The sequence below is a fragment of the Cercospora beticola genome, chromosome 8, assembly GCF_033473495.1.
Source record: "Cercospora beticola chromosome 8, complete sequence".
Lineage (NCBI taxonomy): Eukaryota > Fungi > Ascomycota > Dothideomycetes > Mycosphaerellales > Mycosphaerellaceae > Cercospora > Cercospora beticola.
Window position 1 is genome coordinate 1117243 of NC_088942.1, and position 23657 is coordinate 1140899.

General features: G+C 40.4%; 4 protein-coding genes across 4 annotated transcripts; 1 reads left to right on the top strand and 3 right to left on the bottom strand.

Moving 5' to 3' along the window:
• Positions 1-29: 29 nt before the first annotated feature.
• On the bottom strand, positions 30-1359 carry RHO25_011737 (uncharacterized protein; the record flags this gene model as incomplete). Its single annotated transcript, XM_023603157.1, has 2 exons — positions 30-597; positions 650-1359. The coding sequence occupies 2 exons, from the start codon at positions 1357-1359 to the stop codon at positions 30-32; spliced, it is 1278 nt and encodes a 425-aa protein (XP_023454777.1).
• Positions 1360-1997: 638 nt separating this feature from the next.
• RHO25_011738 (uncharacterized protein) lies at positions 1998-4352 on the bottom strand (the record flags this gene model as incomplete). Its single annotated transcript, XM_023603158.2, has 1 exon — positions 1998-4352. One exon carries the CDS (start codon positions 4350-4352, stop codon positions 1998-2000), a length of 2355 nt encoding a protein of 784 aa, XP_023454780.1.
• Positions 4353-5094: 742 nt separating this feature from the next.
• RHO25_011739 (uncharacterized protein) lies at positions 5095-7266 on the top strand (the record flags this gene model as incomplete). Its single annotated transcript, XM_023603159.2, has 2 exons — positions 5095-5922; positions 5974-7266. The coding sequence occupies 2 exons, from the start codon at positions 5095-5097 to the stop codon at positions 7264-7266; spliced, it is 2121 nt and encodes a 706-aa protein (XP_023454779.1).
• A 15376-nt stretch (positions 7267-22642) lies between these two features.
• Positions 22643-23520, bottom strand: RHO25_011740 (uncharacterized protein; the record flags this gene model as incomplete). Its single annotated transcript, XM_023603160.2, has 4 exons — positions 22643-22966; positions 23029-23162; positions 23240-23359; positions 23415-23520. The coding sequence occupies 4 exons, from the start codon at positions 23518-23520 to the stop codon at positions 22643-22645; spliced, it is 684 nt and encodes a 227-aa protein (XP_023454782.2).
• Positions 23521-23657: the final 137 nt, after the last annotated feature.

Consider the following 23657-nt stretch of genomic DNA (forward strand, 5'->3'; position numbering starts at 1 on the left):
ACCAAACGCGAGCTTGTGAGCTCTTGCATCTAGATACCTGCGATCAAAACCTTGATACCAGCCAAGACTTCCTCACCAGTAGGTCGAATCTGGTTTGCGGGCAGCAAGAAACCAAACTGGCCCTTGTCGCGAAGCTCGAATGTGTACGAGTAGTCCGCACCAGCAATATCATGAGCGTAATCGGTACTGCTACCAGTAGTGGGGTAAAGGGTCGCTCCGGAAGGTCCAGTGGTGTATCCAGTACCGTACACAGCGGTGATGGCGGCGGCAGCGCGTCTCGCCAGAGACACCTGTGCCGCAGAGTTGGCTGGCACGTTTGGAGTGTAGCCGTAAGGAGAGAGGAGGTAGTTGCCGTAGCTGTGGAAGTCGATGTATTGCACGAGGTTTTGGCGATCGGTGACGGTCTTCAATTGAGCGGTAAGTGCCTTCATCTCTGGAGTATCACCAGCAGATCTTCCCTTGTAGGTCTGAGCGCAAGGGTCGGTGGAGGCTCCGTTCGGGTCACCAGTCCACTGGTATGGCCAGTTGCGGTTGATGTCGGTACCGTAGCAGACACGGCCGAGGACTGAAGGTCCCGGTGCTCGGTTCTTGCGCCACCTGTATTTATGTCAGTTTTCTGCACTTTGAATAACTCAATTTGTTGACTTACAGTCTATCAAGGCGCTGCGAGTAGACAAATCCATCGGGGTTGACGACAGGCAGGATGTAGATGTCGTACTTGTTCAGAATGGCAGTGAACTCTGGGTTGCCCTTCTTGTAGCCATCAACAATGCTGGCGGCAAGGAACTCGACAGTCATCGTGCTGATCCATTCGCGAGCGTGGACTGTGCCGTGCCAGACCAAAGCTGGCTTGTTGGTGGAGGTGCCGTTGCCGAACAGCTTGACTCCGAAAATCTCGCGGTTCTCGAAGGAAGAGCCAGCGGTAAATCGCTGGGCGTTGTTGGGAAAGCCCGCAACGAGATCGCGCCAGTATTGAACGTGGTCGGCATATGAGTGGTATGCATTGAACCAAGTCGAACCTGGACCTTGATTTCCAGCCTGTCGCTTAACAGGAGCGGCCATGCTCTGAGCCTCCTCTGCAATGTCGGCACCAAGATCGGCGTGCATGACTTGATAATTCAGACCGAGAGCCTCGAATGTCTCGACCTGATCGCTGGCGACGGAAAGATCGATGTAGTCGGAAGCCTTGTGGGCCCACTGCTCGTAATCGAGGGCTGATAGAGCGTCGAGAACAGCCGCATCTTGACCAGCAGTCGCGACGCGATAGACTCTGTAGCCATCATAGTTGACAGCCTCTTGACGAGGAAGGACGGAGGCCAACGCCAGTGGCGCGAGCGAGAGTAATCGAAGAACAAACATCGTGGCCAGGAAATGATGTTCGGGCACGAGATCTCCTACCTGAACTGCTAGGGCGAGGCTGTGTCCTTATAGTCCTTCGCGCTCGCCGACGCGAAGGTGACATCGTCTCTCTGATCGGTAAGCTGTCGAAGATTGGCAGCTGGCCGACCGGCGCAAGATGATGGACCTCTCGTGAACCGCACTGTTTCTTGTCTCCTACCCTTTTGAGCTACGATTGACAAGTGTGCAGCTGATAGTACCCCAAGCATATGCGCCAAGGATAGACAATCGTATGGAAGTTTCAAGGCGCCATCCTTGACGCGGAAAATCTCGCCATCCTCACAGCTCTATTGGCGAACGGGCAAAGTAGCTGCAGTCTTGTGGCTTCGAGTAAAGTCTTCAGTGCGACAGAAGCTGTGGTGATCATCCTGGCGCCAAGTCACCTAGAGCCTTTGCGGCAGGTGATCTGAGCACCAAGCATTTCCCCACAGCCAATCATGAAATCTGCCTCGGGATGGTGTTATGCCTCGCCGAGACAAACGGCACAACCCGATGGGTCTCTGATACACGTGCGGACGCATGTCGCCTTGGTAATGGGACATCAGTGGTCGTAGGCGACATATGCTGAGAATGCGCTTCAGGGATACAAAGCTCCATGACTAGGGGCGATCCTTGATGATTGCGCGGACTCTTCTCCTCTCATCAGCATCGAGCTTCCAATCAATGCCAGTTTCCCTTTCCAGTTGTATTCCGGTCAGTTTGGAGATCTCGTCCCATTCATCATCTTCCATGTTCATGATGAGCGTCATCTGTGTACAACGAGCAAAGGCGTCACGCAGTTCATACTTGCCACCTTTGACAGCTATAGCGACCATTGCTGCCACGTCCCTTTCCAATCGAACTGCGCCCAACTCGTTGACTCGGCCATAGTAAGACCAGATTCTCTTCTCCAGCGTGCGGGCCAGGTGTGTGATGGTTGCTGTGATCAGCTTGTCGTACACAGGAGGCGTTGCGATGCGTTTGATGGGAAGCGTGAACGCCTGCCAGCCTCGTTCGAAGCGTTGTGCAACAAGATCATCTGATGAGGCGTCATCGCCTGCTGCATCGTCTTCGTCGTACTCGATGTTCTTGAACGTCTCGGTGAAGACTGCTCGTAGACGTGGCCTCATGACCTGCTTGAGCATTACCTCGATCGCTTCGTTCAGGAGAACAGCAGTCTTCTCAGCGAAGTTCTTCTCCATTGCCCGCAAGACAGCCTCAGCACCTTCAGCCTCTTTGCCAAAAGGAAATGTATCTAGCAGCGCTGAGTCATCCTCATTCTGTGTTTGTTGATCTCCGGAAGCTTGACCAAGGCATGTCCGAATGATCCTGCGAACATAGTCGGTGGCAACATCGAGGTTATTGATGAGAACGAGGAAGGATATGATCAGATTCTCAGGAGGTAGTGCTCCTTGTATCGCTGCCTTGGGATAGCTTTCGTCGCGCATCTTGCGCTGCTCCATACCAAAAAAGTCGGTGCCGAGCACTCTACCCACAGCTGGTATCACGTTTCGTACAATGCCGAGCTGCGAAGTCGAAAGTGTGCGTTTGAGAACCTGATCAACAATGTACATAATGTCATCCACGGCTGACGTGATGAAAGGCGGGCTCGATCCGAGTTGCTTATTCGGATTGAGCGTCAGATCGGAAGGAGGTTCATCGATTTGGAACGATTTCTCGACCGAACGCCGGAAGAAAAAAGTGGCCATGGCATTGAATGGATCAATGAGAAGGTCTGTGATTTTCCTCTGAAGTGTGCTGTGGACCAGAAAGCTGGGCAGGTGTAGGTCATCGTCCCGATTTTGGTCGTGAGCGCTTGTCTTGCCTGCCAAGAAGCGAGTGTACAGCGACCAGCGACTGAGCATGATTGCACTTTCATTCAGTAGCGCATCAATCTCCTTCATGTCCACGCTGTCATCTTCACTGGTACGGCCCGAGCCTGGGGCCGGTGAGCCAGTCCGCGTGGGTAGACTAGGCTTTTGCGATGGCAGAAAGCTTTGTACGAAGAAATTGAATGGGTAGCTCTTGATCTCAGTGAGGCGGCGATGTACTCGTCGATCCTCTGACCAGCTGTCCAGCACAAGGCCTCCTTGCCTATCAGCCTCCATTTGGATTCGCTCAATCACTTTGGTCATGCTTCCGGGACCATAATGACGTTCGACGAGCGGTTGATGGCCTTCGACAATCTGGGCAATGTGCTCGAATAATTTGGTCAGAGCTTGCGCATAAAACATGCCATCTCTCCCGCGCGTCGAGCTCATGTTACCGCGGGCGCGATTTGCAATTCCAGTGCACACATAGCGGCCGTATGCCTCCAGACCAACGTCACTCCGCCCGATCAGGGGAAACAACTTGAAGAAGCGTGTAATTCGTGCACCATCTCCATCGGCCTCTGCTTTCTCGAACTCCCGCATGAAGAGACCCTTTAAGCTCTCGGCCGCATTGTTTAGAGTCACCCGCGGCGGATCAGGCACTTCTGCTGTGGGTACGATCTCCTCGGCGAAGGCGCCATCAATGACAGAATCTGGGATCTTGAAGGCACGATGGAGATAGTCGGCCGCAGTCTCCCAGTCCTGAGGAGCTCCCATAGAGCCATGCACGCCAAGAACACATGCTTTCAGCTCGGCTACTTGCTCTACCACTTCCAGCGTGGCTTTCACGGCGGCTTGTTCCTGGTCGAGCTTTTTGACCGCTCCTGATATTCGGTGGGCGGTCGAAGCTGCATTCGAAAGCATGTCATTGCTGACGTTCCTGGTGGCAACGACTTGGGAGCCCAATTGAGCACGTGCAAGGTCCAGACGGCTCAGTTGGCGATTGAGGTCTTTTTGAGAATTGAGCAAGGTGTCCAAACGGGAGGTCACAGCAGCTTCTCGTTGGGACAATTCCTGCAGGGCTGCACGAATGTCATCGGCCGAGCCTGCAGTGTGGACAGTCGGCGTGTCGCCATTCGCGTGGCCATTGGTGAGGAGAGGCATGTCTTGGAAGGTGGGAAGTCGTGACAGTGGTGTGCTTCGCTCCGATGTCCGACAGCAGAAACGCGAGCCCTGTGAAACACTAGCGGGGCGTCTTCGCGTGCGTGGGACACGACTTGTGGCGCAGTCGCTGGACAGTTGCGGCGGTAGAGTCTGTACATCTGAGCTCGCCAGCGGCTACGATGTTCAACCGCACTGCAGACGAACGATTCGATGTCACGACTGCCACTGCCACTGCCACTGCTCGGATCGCGCCATTGCCGGATGCGAGGTGGGCATGGAGTGGGCAGCTGCGTTGCGTGTCGCTCTTACCTCAGCCACATTTGCAGGGATGGGTGGGTGGTCTAGGCGCGGGCAGTTGCACGACCGTCTGGCTTTCTTAGCGACGTGCGAGAAACAGAGGTAAACATTGCTTATCGCTGTCTCTTCTCGCACCGTCGCACCCCCAGCATTGCTTCGCTTCTTGTATATCCTTCCCTTGTCGCTCGCTGTTACCACGGAACGAGTGACGAGGTTGTATCGTTCCTTCTTGCTTCCACGATTCCGCATCGCACCGCATCGATCGAGCTCGAGAATAGAACACAAGCCACGGCCCTGGGAAGGACAGCTGCAGCGACGTTGAGCAGGGCAAGAGAAGGCGCATAGAACGATCGCAAGCAGGAGCGCACATGTGGGCGGATTCTCGCTGCACGCTGTAGCGAGCGCGTGGACATTTCCTCACTGCGGCTGCCATCGCCGTGCCGCCATGGACGCCGCCGGCCATGTTCTCTTCCACGCCGCCGACCTCGTCCTGCGCCAGGCCACCGAGACGACAGACACCGCAACGGGTACGAGTTCGGCAACGGCTACATCTATGGCAGCTGCAGAAAAGACGCCCAGGCCCGGCTTCTACAAGATTGTGGGCATTGTGCTCGCCGTGGCATCTGGCCTGTTCATCGGCAGCTCCTTTGTTATCAAGAAGGTGGGCTTGCTGAAAGCTAATGTCAAATACCAAGAGGAAGCGGGCGAGGGCTATGGATATCTCAAAAATGCCTGGTGGTGGTTGGGCATGACTTTGATGATCGTCGGCGAGATTTGCAACTTTGTCGCCTATGCCTTCACAGACGCCATCTTGGTCACTCCACTGGGCGCCATATCCGTCGTTGTGTGTGCTGTTCTGTCTTGGTGGATTTTGAAAGAGCGCCTGAGCTTCGTGGGTTGGGTCGCCTGTTTCCTCTGTATCGTTGGATCCGTTGTCATCACGCTTAATGCGCCAGAGCAATCGGCTGTGTCCAACATTCAGGAGATGCAGAGCTACGTGATCGCCCCAGGATTTCTTGTTTTCGCTGGAGTCATCCTTGTCGGTTGCGCGTGCGTCGCCTTCTTCGTGGCACCAAAATACGGGAAGAAGAGCATGATGGTCTACCTCACCATCTGCAGCTTGATCGGCGGCCTGAGTGTGGTGGCGACTCAAGGCCTTGGAGCAACCATTATTGCGGCCATCGGGGGTGAACAACAGTTCAACAAGTGGTTCACATATGTGCTGCTCGTCTTCGTCATCTGCACGCTCCTGACCGAGATCATTTATCTCAATGTAAGTTAATCATTACCTTGCCGACAGGAACTGCTGCTGACAACAGACCAGAAAGCTTTGAACATCTTCAATGCAGCACTAGTCACGCCTACCTACTACGTCTACTTCACGTCGTCGACCATAATCACATCGGCCGTGTTGTTCCGTGGCTTTCATGGCACGACCAACCAGATCATTGATGTGGTCATGGGTTTCCTCACCATCTGTTCGGGCGTCGTGTTGCTACAATTGGCAAAATCGGCCAAGGAAGTACCTGAAACGAAGATTCTGACCAGCGACATGGATCAAATCAGAGCCGCAGCCGAGGTAGAGGAACCAGAGTATGAGCCTCGCGCAGACACTATTCGTGGTGGTGCTGGAATCATCCGAGCTCTGAGTAAGGCGAGGACGAAGAGAGAAGCCGACGAAGCGAAGCGAATCCACGAGGAGCGCATGGAACCCATTGGCGAGAACGAGATCGTGGAGTGGGATGGACTGCGACGAAGAAAGACCGTCTCCACGCAGGGCGGGTCAATACATCGGCCCAGAACTGCACATCCTCCTCTTGGCATGTCACAATTCCCAGACGATGTTAGCGAACCTGAAAGTGAAGTGCACCCGGGCTTTTTCGGTCGCATAGGCAGAACGATTACTCAACGACGGGAGCGAGGACATAGCCCTGTGGCTCTCGACAACGTGGCGAACGACAAGCAAGGAGCGCGAGAGCATGTTTACACACGACCTGGGAGTCAGCGACAAGTGGACGGCCACGACGATGACGACACCGAGTATAAGGGAGCCGGAAGCGGCTCGCATATACACTTCTCTGACCAAGTCAGCGAACGAGACCGGGCGGATTCGCAATCTAGCAGTCTTGCGCCTCCGCGACCGCCTCCGCATGGCAGCGGTAATCGACCTGGTACTGCTGCGAGTCGCTCGTTCTCATTCCAGAACGTTTTCTCTCGCAATAGAGCCGAATCAGGCGCCACCGACGGACCCAGGCCCATTAGCAGAGGCGCCTTATCCTTCACAAGCCGAGGCAGTCAAAGTCGAGAATACCCAAGAGCTCGCGCCGAGACAGAAGAAGAACGATTGGGCCTAGTACATGGCGACTCTCACAAAGCTCTACCAGTATACACAGAAGAAATCGAAGAACAAGAACGAAGAAGTGACAGTTCCGAATGGCAAGTCACATCTGGCGCGAGCTCGAGCCCGGAAGTTTTGAGCACGAGCGGCGACCTTGGAGCCGGCGGCCGCAGACGACGCGATGATTTTGATGATGATGACGAAGATGATCTTTATGATTCGCACGTGCGACGAGAAGATAGTGGAGGGACGGGGAGAAGTGGAAGGGCATTTGTCTAGCGTTGGATGCTTTCACGACGACGACACTTACGGCTGCTGTTGGTCTCATCATCTGGTTTTCGTCTCGGTCTTTCTCATTTTGCTACTACTACCACAACTAGCATGGCGTTGGTGGAGGAAAAGGATATTGTTGATGCGGAGAAATTTTATGTTTGATGCATGGAAACATGAGGGATCAGTGCTAGTTGCATGTACATACATGCATATACATATTGAAGGGAGAGACTTTGTAAGAAATACAAATCATGAGTGCTCAACTGTCTACCTTATCACGCCATGATCCTTCGCGCTCTATGAAATCCCAGATTTTGAGTATACGGTCGCTCGTGGATGGTCCTGCCCGGCCCTTCCCCTTCCACTTCCATTTCCTTCCGCATACTACTTCTCGGCGGCCTTCCTCGTCGTTGAACATTCGATTCATGATGATGTAAGTGAAGGCCGAACAGTAGCAATGCGTGACGTTTCGCGCTGCTCGAGGCCATGTACTAAGTGGGAGTCGGATCAGGTCAGTTGTATGAGGGAAGATTCGGTGACGGGGCAAGACTTGGAGGTCCCGGAGACGGTATTTTGGCTTTTTCGCTGGCTGTGAAGGACTGTGAGATAGGATCAATACTGTCTCCAGGAGCTAGGATGCTATATTGACATTCTTCGACAGGAGTTGAATGAACTCTCTGTTCTCTGCACCGTAGCCATCCTCTTGCTGCGTGATATCCCATGCTGCCAGTAGATGCTCGATTCTCAGAGGTTTTGGCGTCCTTCCAATTCTGTCACCAAACACCTCGAAGTTTTTGAGATGAGTATATATTGGATCGTTGATTCGGGAGTCAAGCATCGAGCAAGAACAGTTTGTAGCTTTCGAGGATGGCTGTGGAAGCTTAGAAATTGGAATACAGAGCGTCAAATCTTCGTATCGTGGCATCCCTGTGCCTAGTCTGCAGAGTTGAAGCTTTCGGAAACAGTAGTTGGAATCGTCGGGAGGGAGAAAGGGACTGGTGATGTCGGTTTGGCATGGCATGGTGGCCACCTCGCATGAACCGGCTCAAGCCCTAACTGCCGGAACATAGACGTTCCGTTCCGAGGCAGTGGTATATAGAGCCCGCTCGTTCGCTACCTTCTATTAAATAGAACATAAATCTTTACTATACTACTAACTTTGTTATCTAACTAAATACTCTCTATAGAGGAGCCTATCTATACTAATTAGTATAAGTTCTTTATTAATTCTTATATAAATTAGCTAGCTAGAAGAGCGTAATTAGAATAAGGTTAAACCTATATATAGTATTATTAGGACCTTAATTAACTTCTAATTACGGCTAATTCTTAGCGAAACTATATCTAGTATAGTATTTTAGATATATAGCTACTAATAAGAATACTAAAATCTACGTTCTTTAGTTAATTTAATATTTATAGTACGAACTATTAACTATACGAAAGAGGATTACCTATATATAGTATCGTTAGGACCTCCGAGTAGCTACTATACTATACTATATATACTTATATAGTAATAATACTAATAATATAATAATATTAGAACTACTAGAGAAGCTATAGAAGTTTAGCGACTTAATTAATACTAGTAACTAGAAGTATACTAATCTAGATAATTAAGTAACGCCGGAAGTTATCTATAACTAGATAGTATACTTTCTTAATAACTTTACTACTTATTATAATAGAGTACTATTTAAAGAAGTAATAAATACTTTTAGCTATCTTACTAGTAAGTAATAGAAGGTAACTAATAGGCGATTACTCTACGAATTAATTAATATACTACGCTACTAAGGAGTTCTCGTTTTAATTACTAAGTAAACTCTAGTAATATAAATTAGATAAGTACTAGAACTAGAAGAATACTAGCTATAGCTAGAAAACGAAGTAAAGTAGTAATATAATACTACTAGCTTCTACGAACGATTAATTTATAGCTCTTAGTAAGCTATTAAACTATAGTAATCTTATTAATATAAGGAACGACTAGCCTCGAGATAAGTAACTAGTTTACTAAAACTAGTAGCGATACTAGTACCTCTAGTAAGTAGTAATATAATTAACTCTAAGAACCTACTAGAATAACTAGTTATTAGTAGCTAAGAACTAATTCTACTACTAACTAGTAACTCTAGTCGGATATCTACTTATACTTCTTAGAACGAATACTCTAGCTAGAACTAGAACTCTACTAGTAATTAAACTAGATAAGCTACTATAATTCTAGAGTTTAATAAAAGCAAAGCTACTATAAACCTTAATAAGCTCTATACTAATTAGAAGAAGTATTCCGAGGCTAAATATAAAATACTAGCGACCTATCTAATTCGGTTTAATAAACGCTACGATTAATTAAGGATACTATTAAATATAAAGGTCTAACCTATCTAGGTATAGTAGAGTAAAGCAAAGTAAAACTCTCCGAAGTAAGTAGTTAGAGAGGCTTAGGTTTCTATCTACTATAAGCCTATAAAGAAATACCTTCTACTAAGAATTCCTAAAGTCTAAAGTACTACTTACTTAAAGCCTAACTATTAGATAGAGAGATATAGTATCTATAGAATCTTAAATCGTAATATATCCTTCTTCTATTACTAATACCTAGCCTTTTAAAGGTCCTTTTACTAAATATCGGTAAGTAGTAAGTAGTATAATATAGTATAATAAATAATATAGACCTCGAGAACTTCGGAGTTATTATATTATCGGAACCTTACTCGTTTATAAGAGAGAGTAAGGTATTAATAGTACTACTAGGCTATCTATACTAGACTAAGATAATACCTATAGAAATATATAAAGATAGATAGATAATTAGAAGTATACTCTAGATCTAGAAAGAAATAGAAAGTAAGCTAGTTCCGGTACTCTCTTCTAATATTACTATAGTACTATTATATCTATCCGATCGATTAGTATTTATTATATTAGTCTATATAGTACTAGCTAACTCGGAGGTACTTATAGAGATAATATAGCTACTATAGTAAAACGTAGATACTATAAGGAGATAAATAATAGAGAAAAGAATAGATATACTTCTTACTAGTAACTTTAACTAATATAACTAGCTATAGAGTAGAGATAATATCTTATCTACCTAATAAGAAGAGGTAGACGGACTCGTAGACTTTATAAACGACTATACGCTATATAGTCTTCTACTAAGAGGTACTAAGACGTAGTAGAATAGTAAGTATAAAAGTACTATCGATCTAGTACTAGCTTCCGAGGAACTAGCTACTATACTTATTCGGTATAGAATTTATAGAACTAAGTATAGATCGGACTACTATACGATCGAGACTACTATTAATATCGATATACTAGAGTATATAGTTTAGCTATACCTACTACTTAAGAATATACTCTAGAAGGAGATTTATATAAGAATTACTAGTATACTCTAGCTATTAGCTATAAACGTATATAAGTATATACTAGTAGATATATAGACGTAGGCCGACTAACTTATAAGTATAGTACTTATAGTAGTTTATATACTTACTTCTATCGCGAAACTATTACTATATACTAAAAGATAGTAGATATACGACCTTACTAAGCTTCGTTAGATCTATATCTATTAGAGGAATAGAGTAAAGAGCTATCGTAGAGTAGGAAGCTATAGTAAATAACTCGAGAAATAGATATAGATTGCTTCTAAGAAATATTATAATACTATCTATTAGTAGTAGAGAAGGTATTAGAAAGAATTCTTAGACGATACTAATAATATCTAGTAGGTAGTAAAGTATATAAAGGCCGATACTAGCCTAGGCTTATTCTAGATCCTATCTCTTATAAGAAGAGATAGGTCGATTATAAGTAGTAAGAGAGAGTAGGCGACCGAGTTACTATTAATATTCTTTCTATCTCTTCTATCTATAATTAAGAACGAAAGATAGCGAAAGTAGAGAAGGCTAGTCTATATACTTCTACTTACTATAAACGAAGTTAAATAGAGTATATTCGTAGTATAGTTATAGAAAGTAGTAGAAGAGGATAGGCTACTAGTAGTAGTATAGAAATAGATATAGCTAGCTATAAAGAAGAGAGTTCTAATACTCTTTCGAACGTTACTATAAGAGAGAATACTACTAGCCTAATAGAAAATAGCTAGAATTATCCTACTAAAGAAACCTAATAAGAGCGACTATATAGCTACGAAAGTATAGCGACCTATCTCGTTACTCGCTATACTTAGTAAAGCGCTTAAAGTAGTAGTAGCTAAAAGAATATTATATATAGTCGAAACTATAGGTCTTCTACTAATAAACTACTTTAGAGCTTAGAAGAGATAATTAGTAGTATAGGCGATTCTTCTATTATAGAAATATATCTATAAGGTATAGTATAATAGGAAGGTACTTAGCCTAATTAGCTTCGACGTAAAAGATATATATAATAGAGTATATAAGGAAAGACTACTATAGCGACTCTAAGTAAAAGGTATCTCTATAACGCTAGTTAAATAGATCGATTCCTTCTACTCGAGCCGGTCGGCTATAATTATAGTTAATAGCTATATATCGGAGTAATAAGCGCTATAGTAAGTAGGATTACTATAGAGGTCGCTACTATTACTAGTTCTATTCCTCTTCTTTAATATAGACTTTATTTAGTATAAGATCGATAGTAATAGTAGTACTATAGTATTTATCGACGACTATATAGTATAGGTTATAAGCTTCTCTATAGAGGTAAACTAAAGTAGAATCTAGGCGGTTATCGACTAAGTAATAGAGTAGGAATAAAGAAGTAGAGCTACTTTTAAAGGTAATAAGATAGTATTTATCTACTTTATATAAATACTATACTAAAGTAGTACTCGACTAGTTCTAGTTAAGAGATAAGAGATAGAGCTAGTAAATAGTATAAAGATCCTAGGAGTAGTTATAAACTTAGAACTTCGATTCTAATAGTATATTATACGAGTAGCTACTATAGATCTTACTACTATAATAGTACTAAAACGACTACGAGAGCTATTACTATCTACTACTCGTAGGCTATTCGAGATAATAGTAGCGCTAGTAGTCGACTATATATCGCTAGTATAGATATATAAGTATAAAGAGCGACTTATAGCTATAGTAAATCGAGTATAAAGAATCGGAGTATAAGTAGTTATAGGCTAGTTCTATATAGTAGTAAGAGAAGTAGCCGAAGTAGAGATAAGTATACGTATAGTCTAGTAATAATATATAGCTAAAGCTATAAGTATATAGGTCGATATCCTCTCGCTACCTATAACTAATCCGCTATCGAAACTTAGAGTTATACCGACTCGGAGGTTCTACTCTCTACTATAATAGATATTAACTATTTATAAGATATTAATAAGAGGTATAGAAAGTATTATACTATATATAGTAGTACTATAGTACTAGCGACTAGTAGTAGATATAAAGGAAACGATAGAGGAAGTAGTAAACGCTACTAAATAGAGCGTAGATATCTATATTATAATAAGCTTCTTAGTAAGGAATAATATTATTAGAGTAGAAGTCGTAATATAAGATACCGAGTAGAAAGAGCCTCTATCTACTATCGTCTCGACTATAGTATTAGTAAGAATAGAGTATAACCTATATATAGCTACTTTAATAGTAATAGTAGAAGGCCTTATATAAATCTCTCTATTTATAGTCTTATAGAATATATATCTATTCTTAGATAACCGAGTAGTACTATAGGCCGTATATAGTTCTAAATACTAGTTAGAATAGGTAACTATATAGTAGATCTATAGAAGTATATAGACTCTATAGAGTTATAATATTATCCGACTAGAATAGTATTCTACTTCTAAGTTTAAGCTTAGTTAGAAAGTAAAAGAAGTAGCGAAAGCTATAATAGAGCCTAGTCGAATACTACTATCGACCCGACTAGTAGCTAAGTCGACTATAGTAAGCTACTTTAAAGTAGGAATAAGGAAAGGATAGTAGCTAATCGAAGATATAGAAAGGTATATATAACGAATCGATACTACTATACTAGGCCTATATATACGAATAATATACGATCGCCTCGAAAGCAAATAAGCGAGTATTTTAGCGTAGCTCCGAACTAGAATATTATAACTAAATAGTTACTTTTACCGGATAGGAGCTATAGAATTAGACTAGTATATATATATATAAGTAAGTAAAACTATTAAGTATTTCTTATTCTAGTACTATCTATAGAATAATCTCTAACTATAGATACTATAATATATAGATACTATAATATATAGATACTATAATATATAGATACTATAAGAGATAACCTCTCTTTCTTTCTTAAAAGAAAGATAGTATTAGATAACGAGAAATAGAAACCTATAATAGAAGTAGTCTTAGCGACTATCTAGTTCGTAATAGCTATAGGCTATCTCGAAAGCTTATTATATTAACTTTCCTCTAGCTAGGAAATAGTCTACTAAGATATATAAAATATATAATACTAGTAGCTCTATAACTACTACTACTAATCGTTTTCCTATAATATACTCTTATACTAATAGTAAGATATACTTTACTTACTAAAGATAGAATAGTAAATACTTAGAGAAGTAATTTCGAGAAAGCTTATAGAATACTAATCTTAATATAGTATAGAAGAACTAGGAGGATAGACTAAGATATAATAAACTAAATAGACTATTTAGAGTTTAGGAAATTTTCGAGAAGTAATATAATAACGTAATATCTATAGTATACTCGTTAGGTACTTAGCGCTAAGTAGAATAAACTCTATCTATCTATCTATTTATCTAACTCTATCTATTCTTATCTATCTACTTATTACTCTCTTTAGTATAGTTATTATTTATATTATTTAGAAGTATACCGAGTAGAATAAAATTTATCTATCTATATACTCTACTTTTATAGTCCGAGATATCGTAATAAATCTATAAATATACTATCTATAACTATACTATTCTTACTATCTATACTTATAAGCTAGAGTATATTAATTCTAGTTCTCTAACTAATAGGTACTCGACGTAGCGCGATACTAATAATCGAGAGAGAAAGGTTATACTATATAAGCTTTTAAGATTTAGGTAATATAGTACGTACTTACCTAATTCTTTACGTAAATTTTTAAGTTTTAAAAAAGAGAGAGTCTTTCGTTTTATACTCTTAAACTATTTTATAGACTATTTATAATAACGCGATCTACTATTACTTATACTTTATATCTTTCCGACCTACTATAGCTCTTTAGTAATAATATAGTATACTAATACTTATTAGTTATTCTCTTATTAGATATTCTCGACTTCCTTAATAGACTTACTATATAGTCTATTAGAAATAAAACGATATACTACTACTTTATCGTTCGCTTATTTAACGTTTTCGACTTTCTTAATAGGCCTACTATATAGTCTATCGGAAATAAAACGATACGCTACTACTTTATCGTTCGCTTATTTAATGTTTTTAACTTCCTTAATAGGCCTACTATATAGTCTATTAGAAATAAAACGATATACTACTACTTTATTCTTACTCTTAGAGTATACTAGTAGTAGTACTATATCTATAGTCTTATATTAGCTACTATCTATATACTCTATAAATAACGTTATTATTTATACTATAAGCTATAAATATAGCGAAGAGTATAGTAGAATATATATCGTAGGTAAATATTATATATAGGTTAGAGTTCGTTCTAGTTATAGTATAACTATAAACGAGTTTACTTAGAATAGTAATTAATAAATACTATCCTAGAGATACTTATATCTTCTTCTAGCTATTCTATTTTCTATAAGCCTAACTTTAATATCTTCGAGGTACTTTACGATTATAAATATCTTACTATATTTCTATATTAGCTATATAATTATTATATATAGACTAGAGAAAGCTCTAACTCGGTATAAAGCTATAGTAACTATTAACGATTATAAATAGTTTATTATATAGAGATTTATTAAAACTCGCGTAAAGTCTACTCGTAAATCGCGTAATCGTACGTAATAGAGATATAATTTCTCGTTATATTAGGTAAAAAGATATAGTTTAAAGTCTATCTAACTATTTTAAATTTTAGAATATAACGTACTATTTAAAGCCGATCGGAAATTAACTTTATATATATACTCTCTTAATTCTATAGTACCTATATATAGTATTCTCTACGACCTCTATATAGTATAATACGGGGCTCTATAAAGCTTAATTAATAATCTATAAGCTTATATTTACTACTAGATATATAATACTACTATCTTTAGCCGATATATTTTTTATAAGTATCTAGAAAAGATCCTCTACGACTTTATTCTACTTAATCGCCTACCTCTTATACTATAATATAGTAAAAGGTACTTAAAAGCTTTCTAATTAGAGAAGTAAATAATAGAAGTATATATAGGTACTCTACTAAGAGCTATTCTATATAGGACGCTCTAATCGAGAATCTTATTAATATACTAAAGCTTTATAAGTAACTCTATTACTCCTTTACTAGATAATATAGCTAGTAATAATTTCTAGTATAAAATAGATAATTAGTATATACTATTACCTCCTAGTATACGCCTAGTAGCTAGAGTAGCGCGGCTTACTAGATATAGTAGAATAATAGTACGCCTATATACTAGCCTAGTAGAGTCTATAGTTTTCTTTCTATTACTTTAAGTTAATCTTCGCTTATATTATTAGATCTCTAAACTTCTACTATATTCGTTCGTTATTATAAGTTAATACTATTATCGCTTTATTATTCGATCTCTATATTATAGTCGATCGACTATACGAATCTATAATAGCTATACTATTCTAAGTTTTAACTACTAGAGCTCTATTTTTCGTAAAGTCGAGTTAGACTTACTAAATAGTTTCTTTAATACTTTTAGCTTTATCTAGTTATAAAGCTCGCTACCTATACTTTATTCTATTAAAGACGACTACTTATATATTCTTAGTATCGGCGACTTTACTAATAGGTATCCTAACGATATATTAATATAAGTATTATCGATTATTTAAAAGTACTTCTTTAGTAAATAAGAATATAATAGAGTAGTAGGCTACTTAATTCCGACGATCGCGATTTCTATAGTTCTATATACTAACGATATTACTTGCTATTATAGCTATATTCTTCGCTACTTATCTTTATAAGTAAAGGTTTATAGATAGACTACTTATCGAAGGACTAGTAGCTATAGATACTTACTATATACTATCTTACTCTACGAATAAGTACTTAATACTAACTAAATAATACTAACGAGATAATAGCTCTACTCTATAATAGCTTTCGTCTATATATCGAATATACTACTCTTAGAGAAGATCTCTAGAGTAATAAGACGAATATTTAGCGCTAAGGTCTATTACTAGTTATTAAAGAGATATAGGACTCTATTTTAGAGTTAAGATATTTTCTTTTAACTAAAGAAGAGCTTACTAAGATAGGTAGACTACTTAAGTTAGTAGTATAATAGCTAGATAATCTAAATAAGTATTTAATAGAGTATTATATCTATTATATATTTTATTACTTTAACGAAATATAGAAGAATATCTATATTAATTTTAATTACTACTTATAAGTTTCGGTTCTAGAAACCTAAAATAAAGCTCTTACTAACTATTATATAGTAGAGGAGGAAAGCTATTAAATACTATCTATTAGAATTACTTTACTTACTACCTCGATATCTTAAAATAGAAACTAATCTACTTACTATCTATATAAGCTATCTATATAGTTTAGTAAGAAGAATAAAGTATATCTTTTCTAGAATTCTAGATATATCGAATATATATATAGATAGATAGATAAAGTCTTATATTCCTAAACCGGCTCCTATCTAGGTCTACGTAGGGCTATCTATATATCTTTATCTAGAGGGCGAAAAGTCTCGCGACATAAAAACCTATCTTCCGTTTACTTCGTATATCGTACCTATTATAGCGCCTTTAGGTATCGAGTTATCGTTATATATAATTGCAGATTAGCGATCCTCGAGTGCCTATTCTCTCTTAGGTCTAGGCCCTCCTCTCTCTTTTCTTTTCCTATCTCTCTCTCTTATCTCTACTCTATCGTCGGCTCTACCTCTACCTATACGAACTATTAGAGGCACTTAAGTGCTATTAGGCGTTATGCTACTAGTTTTATCCCTCTCGTAGTTAATAGTATAGTCTATATATTTATGCTCCCTATTAATTAGATAAACTCGTTCCTGCCCTATACTATATTCGGGCACTAGAGCAGGATATATTTCCCCGTTTATCGTCTTGCTCTATACTCGTATACCGGGCTATCGAACCCTAGGACATTCCTCGTATATAGGTATATATTAAGCCCGATATACTCTATTTAGAGTAGTATTGCAGCCGTACTCTCGGGGCGGGAGAGCTCTTTATATTTCTAGTATCGGTTGTCGTCTTCTCTCGTCTATATATACTATATAGGAGGCGCCTACGGGTCTGTCTCCCGTCGTTAGGCTACTATAGTTCTCTAGCTTTCCTCCTACTAAGAGTATTAGGTATTATGTCTATTCCGTACTTCGTTAGGCCGCGCTTCTTCCTATATATCGTAGCTAAGTTAAGTATTACTTATTTAGAGGAGATCTTCTATATATTATCGGTAGTACGAGTTTCTAATCTTATAGTACTAACGCTATATATGTTCTGTTACTATTAGGTTTTCTGTCTTCTAGATATATCGGGACGTCTTCTTATATAGGTAGTCTTTAATTAGTAGAGTGCCTATTTCGTAGCGTAGCGCGTCTACTAGTATAGTATAGTAGGCTCTAGCGATTCGGTATAAGTTAATATTCTAGGCGACTTCGAAGAGTTATACGTTCGTTCGCTATCGTATCGCCTATACTAGTCCGCTATATATAAGTATAGTTCGTATAATTATATTATATATTTGTCTTATATAGAGTAGGTCGGCTCTCTATATAGACTACGAGAGTCCTTATAGTATTTTAGTAGTCGCTCTTACCTTTTATATAGTAGCCTCTATATTCGCCTTCTAGTTAAGCTTCGAGTCTACCTAGACTCCTAGGAAGCGTAGTAATTCTACTAGTTCGCCGTTAAACTCTACGATCGTAACTTTTGCTATTTTATTCTGTTTTCTCTTCCTTATAAAGTAGATTAGCTAGTATTTATCGGAGGTAAACTTAGCTCTATATCGCTCGGCCTAGATATAATACTTCTTATAGGCCTATTCTAGCCTTTTATAGTTTCCCTCGGTCGTAGTACCGACTGCTAGTATTCCTATATCGTCGACGAACTCTATCTCTATCGTCTCTCTACTCTCTAGCTATAGGAGGAGTTCGGACGCAAAAAATAGGAATAGGATTAGCGATAGAGTAGACCCCTATAGGATTCCCGTTATTATCGCTTATTTGCTACTTATAGCGTTACCGAGTCGGAGGCTCGTCGTATAGTCCGTAAGGAATAACGTAACGAAGTATATTAGCTATAGTAGGAATCCTTTCTAGTATAGAATATAGATAAGGCAGTTATATAAGACTTTATCGAAGGCGCTAGAGATATCTAGATAGAGTATTAATACTACCTTCGGCTTCGGGCAGCTCTACGCTATATAGATCTATTCGGTTATTAACTCTAGTATAGATAGAGTAGAGTAGTTTAGTCGGGCTCCTATCTATATTACTAGGAGTAGGTCTCTTTCTTCTATAATAGCTAATATACGTCGAGCTATAATAGCTTTAAGGAGCTTTACTATTATATTAAGTAGGGCGATCGGTCGGTATAACTTAGCCTCTATATAGTCCGGTTTTTAGGGCTTTCGTAGAACTACTATAGTTAAGTCTTTCTACGTTTCGAGGTAGAAGCCTAGTCTCGTATATATAGAGAAGACATTAGATAGAGCTAGGGCGAGCGTACTAGTATACGCCTTAAGGAGTTCGTTCGGGATTATATCTAGGCTAGGTGCCTTGTTTTTCGGGAGTCGTTTTATTGCCTTAAGTACGTCTTCTATCGTAATCTCTTAGTCGATAGAGATTATTAGGGTTTAAACTAGCTAGATATCGCTTAGGTCTACGTTAACTAGTAGCGGGAAGAAGTATACTACTAGGGCTCTCGCTTTGCCTTTATCGCTATCTTATAGGTAGCCGCTTTAGGATCGAATAGAAGGGAATTAGAGGAGGGTAGCTTATTTCGGTTATCTCGCCTATTTCGCTAGTTTCTATACTTTGCTATTATTAGCTATAACTTCTCGGATAGTCTCTCGCTATACTTATATTATATCGCGTCGAATTTGTCTTTTTTTTTCGTTCTCGGCCTTTTAGTATAGGACGTAGTTAAGAACGTCCCTGCTCCTTCGCTACGCCTACTTTGCTCGGCGGGCCTATTTCGTAAGGCGGCTGCATTCTATAGTCTACTATATAGTAGCGTATAGTAAGAGTTTTACGACTAGCACTTTTGCCCGGATTACGAGCGTAATCGTAGTAGTTAGGTCGGCGGCTGTCTAGCTAATGTCCGTCGTAGAGTCTAGGCGTTAGGTAGTAATTTCGTCTATAGTCGCTCTTATATCTTCTCTAACCTCTTCCTAGTCGGCTTTCTTCTATTATAGGCGTAGCTTGCGTTAGGTATACTTATAGAATAGGAGGAGTTCGGTAGCTATAGGCCGGTAGTCGGAGCCGCAATCTAGTTCCTCTTCTACTTTATACTAGGTAAGGCTAAGGAATATATCTCTGCTAACCTACGAGAGATCTAGTATCTATCGGCTTCTCGGAGATTCCTAGGTAATAAGTCCCTTAGGTATAGCTAGTTATACGTCGTTAGTTTCTATAATAGCTCTTAGCTTTAACGCTATCTAGTATAGTCGAGAGTTGCCTTCTAACTAGTCCGGGTAGTATAGGTTGAAGTCTCCGACTATTATAAACCGCCGTTTGTCCTTAAGAAGTCTTTCGATAGTTAGAAGCGTCTCCTCTTCGCAGCTCTCTATTAGTTATAGTAGATTATAGTAGTTAAGGACTACTATACTTCTATAGTATATTTCGACTACGACTATAACGATATCGTCTTCTACTATTATAGCTTTCTACGTCTAGGAGTAGATTTCTTTAGAGATATATATATATATTCTCGTAGTTCTCGATCTAGAGATAATATAATAGTACCCCGGTATTTAGAATATTAGTTTCGTAGATAGATTAATCTAAGGTTCTTAAATAGCGACTATATAGTGTCTCTTCGGGTCGAGTGTCTATAGAAAGAGGATTATTACCTTATTTCTACTATAGTTTATATTATACTATAGGATAGTAAGAGTAGGTATATTATTTATTATCGTCTACTATATTATCGTCTATTAGGTTCCTGTCCGGTATTACGTATCGTAAGGCTTTAGGCGCGCTAGAGAGGAGGATATATACGTCGAAAGTATAGTTATCGCCTCCTATAAAGCTCGTAATCTTGCTCTAGCTATAGTCCCTTACTATCTATATAATATCTGCGTTCCTCGGCCTCCCTAGCTCTCGCCTAGCTAGTATTATATCTGTCGGGGACTCCGCTCTTAGATACTTATCCCCCGTATCGTATATAGGTACTAGTAGTAGCGGTAGAGGTAGTAGTAGGCCTATCCTCCCTATTATTAGGCTTATCTTTATCGTTATTTAGTCGAGGATATTATATAGCGCGATATAGGCTCTCTATACCTTCTTCTTCTATATCTATTTTACTCGGTATTCTAACTACTATACTACGTATTTCCCTCCGTAGTTAGTATACTTATTACTACTAGCTATATATATACTTATCTTATATTTCCCTATATACTTCCTATACTCTACTTCTATCTTATAGTACTTCTCGATATAGCTCTATTATATATATTTCCTATATTATATAGGTCTATACTTCGAAGAGTATAGTTCGACCGTCCGGAAGTGCCTCTCGTAGGTAATGCCTCGTAGGCGGATTTCCCTAGCCGTTTCGATATTATTTACTTCGATAACTATACTTATCGTCTTCCTACCTACTCTATAGGCTAGGCCTTTTAGGAAGAATACCCGTTCGATAACTAAGCTAGGGTATAGTATCCTATTACTTTAGATAAACTATACGATCGTATCGTTTACGTTTATTTATATACTAGTTATCGGTACGTCGTATACTAGTAGCTAGAAGCTGCCCTTCTCTATTCTTACTAACTTCCCGAGGCAAACTATTACCTACTTTTCGTCTTTTTCTAGTTCCTTTAGGCTAGTCTCGCTAGTAGTAAATACTCTTACTCCTTCGTAGGTTTTCTAGACCTCGACTACGTTACTACCCGCAGTTTTAATACTCTTAAGAATATCTATATAGGACCTCTCCTTTAGAGCTTCGCGTTTCTTTCCTTCTAGTACTCGGATCGTAGTTATATAACTAACCGCGGGTATATAGTACGTGTCCTATTCTCTTTCGATAGTCGTAGAGAGAAAGGTCTTTAGAGTCGCTATATATATTACGGCGGCGAGTTTGCTTACCTCTTTAGTAAGCTAGTCGATTCGGTTACTCTAGATAGAGCGGAGAAGGAGTAGAGACGCGACTTCGTATACGTCGTAGAAGATAGAGAGGATAGAGTCCTTAAGTAAGGAGGTTTCGGTCTCGAGGACCTATCTAGCTCTATTAAGTCTATCTATTAGGTCTGTTTATATCTAGTATATTAGTATAGTAGTTGCTAGGTTTATAGGGCGCGTTGCGCCCTTCGGGGTAACCTTTAGCGTCGCCGGCAGAGGCCTTAGTTAACCGCCTATTCCTCCGCTACTATCGCTAGAGGCCCTCCTATCTATCTCTTTAGTTTGCTAGCTATTACTAGTAGTTACTTCGTCTTTGCTATTTATGTTTTTTAATCGAGATCCTATCGAATATATATATAGTAGAACGACTTTAAGAAGTAAATAGCTATAAAGAAGATTCTAAGAGAGGCTATTTAATAGATAACGATAATAACGCCTAAGCTAGTAGATATTATTAAACGGCTAGTATTAGTTAAGATATAGAAGATACTTTATAGGAATAGTAAGTAGATTAAGAAAATAAAAGCTATAAGCTATAAGTTATACTAGAGCTAATAGAATACGACTATTAAGGCTATTACTATAATATCTAATTCTCCTTCCTCTTTTATCTCTTCTATAAGCGCTAAATAATATAGCGAAAGGAGCATTTAAGGTAACTTTTATAAATTCATAGCCTAAGCGAATTCAGTTCTATATAATAACTAGATAGTAATAAACAATCCCAAAACTCCCGTCCTCCTCTTCGAGATTGCGAATTATTGCCTTGTTCGCCTCCTGATCTTGACACAGTGGCAAATTGTGCTCGGCGAGCATGGTGGATGTTGGTCTTCTACACGTAGCAACCTGGGCCAGAGCTACTCGTGTAGCCGATCTTCATATGAAATCAGCTTCCTTTTGTGACCTTTCTCTAGCCCACGACGGTGATGTGTGGCTAACGGCATATTCGTAAATCTGCTGAAAGTCTTTGCAGATGTGCGTCGTGCTAATGCCATAGGTTCCCGATGACCACAAATCTAAGCCTAATGCTACCTGATACGGGTCCGACCCTTCCAGCGCCGTGTCTCCAAAACACATGACTGCCTGTCGAAGATAATCAAAGCAGTGAAAAACATGAGCCTCCTGGGTATGTGAAGCGGGATGCTGCTCGCGATGTCCGTTCTTGATGGCATCTCCAAGCCATGCGCGTAGAATGATCTCCTTCAAATGGAATTTGTTAAAACTGAGTTGACGAAACCTGGAGATCGCTTCACCTGACGTACCAAGCAGTGTAGCTGGTGGAATACGCTCATGGAGTACGAGAAGGGTTCATCTTGTGGTAATCCCTCATCGTACCGTAGCGGCGGTGGAAGCGTGTAGGATTTCGGGCTTTTGACTGGTATAAAGCCGTTCCCATCTAACTCAATTGTCAGAAGACATACTACAGTAATTTGTGTCACATCGTGAGACGGGTACTTCTTCCAGAGTACATACTTGGTATGAGAGTGCCCCAGTCTTGTAGAAGCTGTTGCACTTGGGTAGGAGATAAGTCTTTCCGTGTGACGGGAGGTCCAAAGACAGAGGAGTTCCAGTACTGCTGATACTTTCGCCTAACTTGAGGCGCACATGAGCTTGACAACTTAGCGACAACATCACGATCTTCACTAACACTGAGGAGTGATGCCGTTGATGTCTTCTCCAACAGCGAACTTTCGCATTTGCGGCGCCGTCAGCTGCCCTCGATGCAATGGATAGCCCTCTGGAATGAGCCACATTGCCAGGTCCAAGGATAACAGAGCGAGCGACAAGATCAGAGAAGCAACGAGGAGGCAGCTGTAGTGAGCTGATGATACGCAGAACATTATTGAAATTCTGGACGCGACCGTCATGTTCAACTCGATTGACCAGCAGT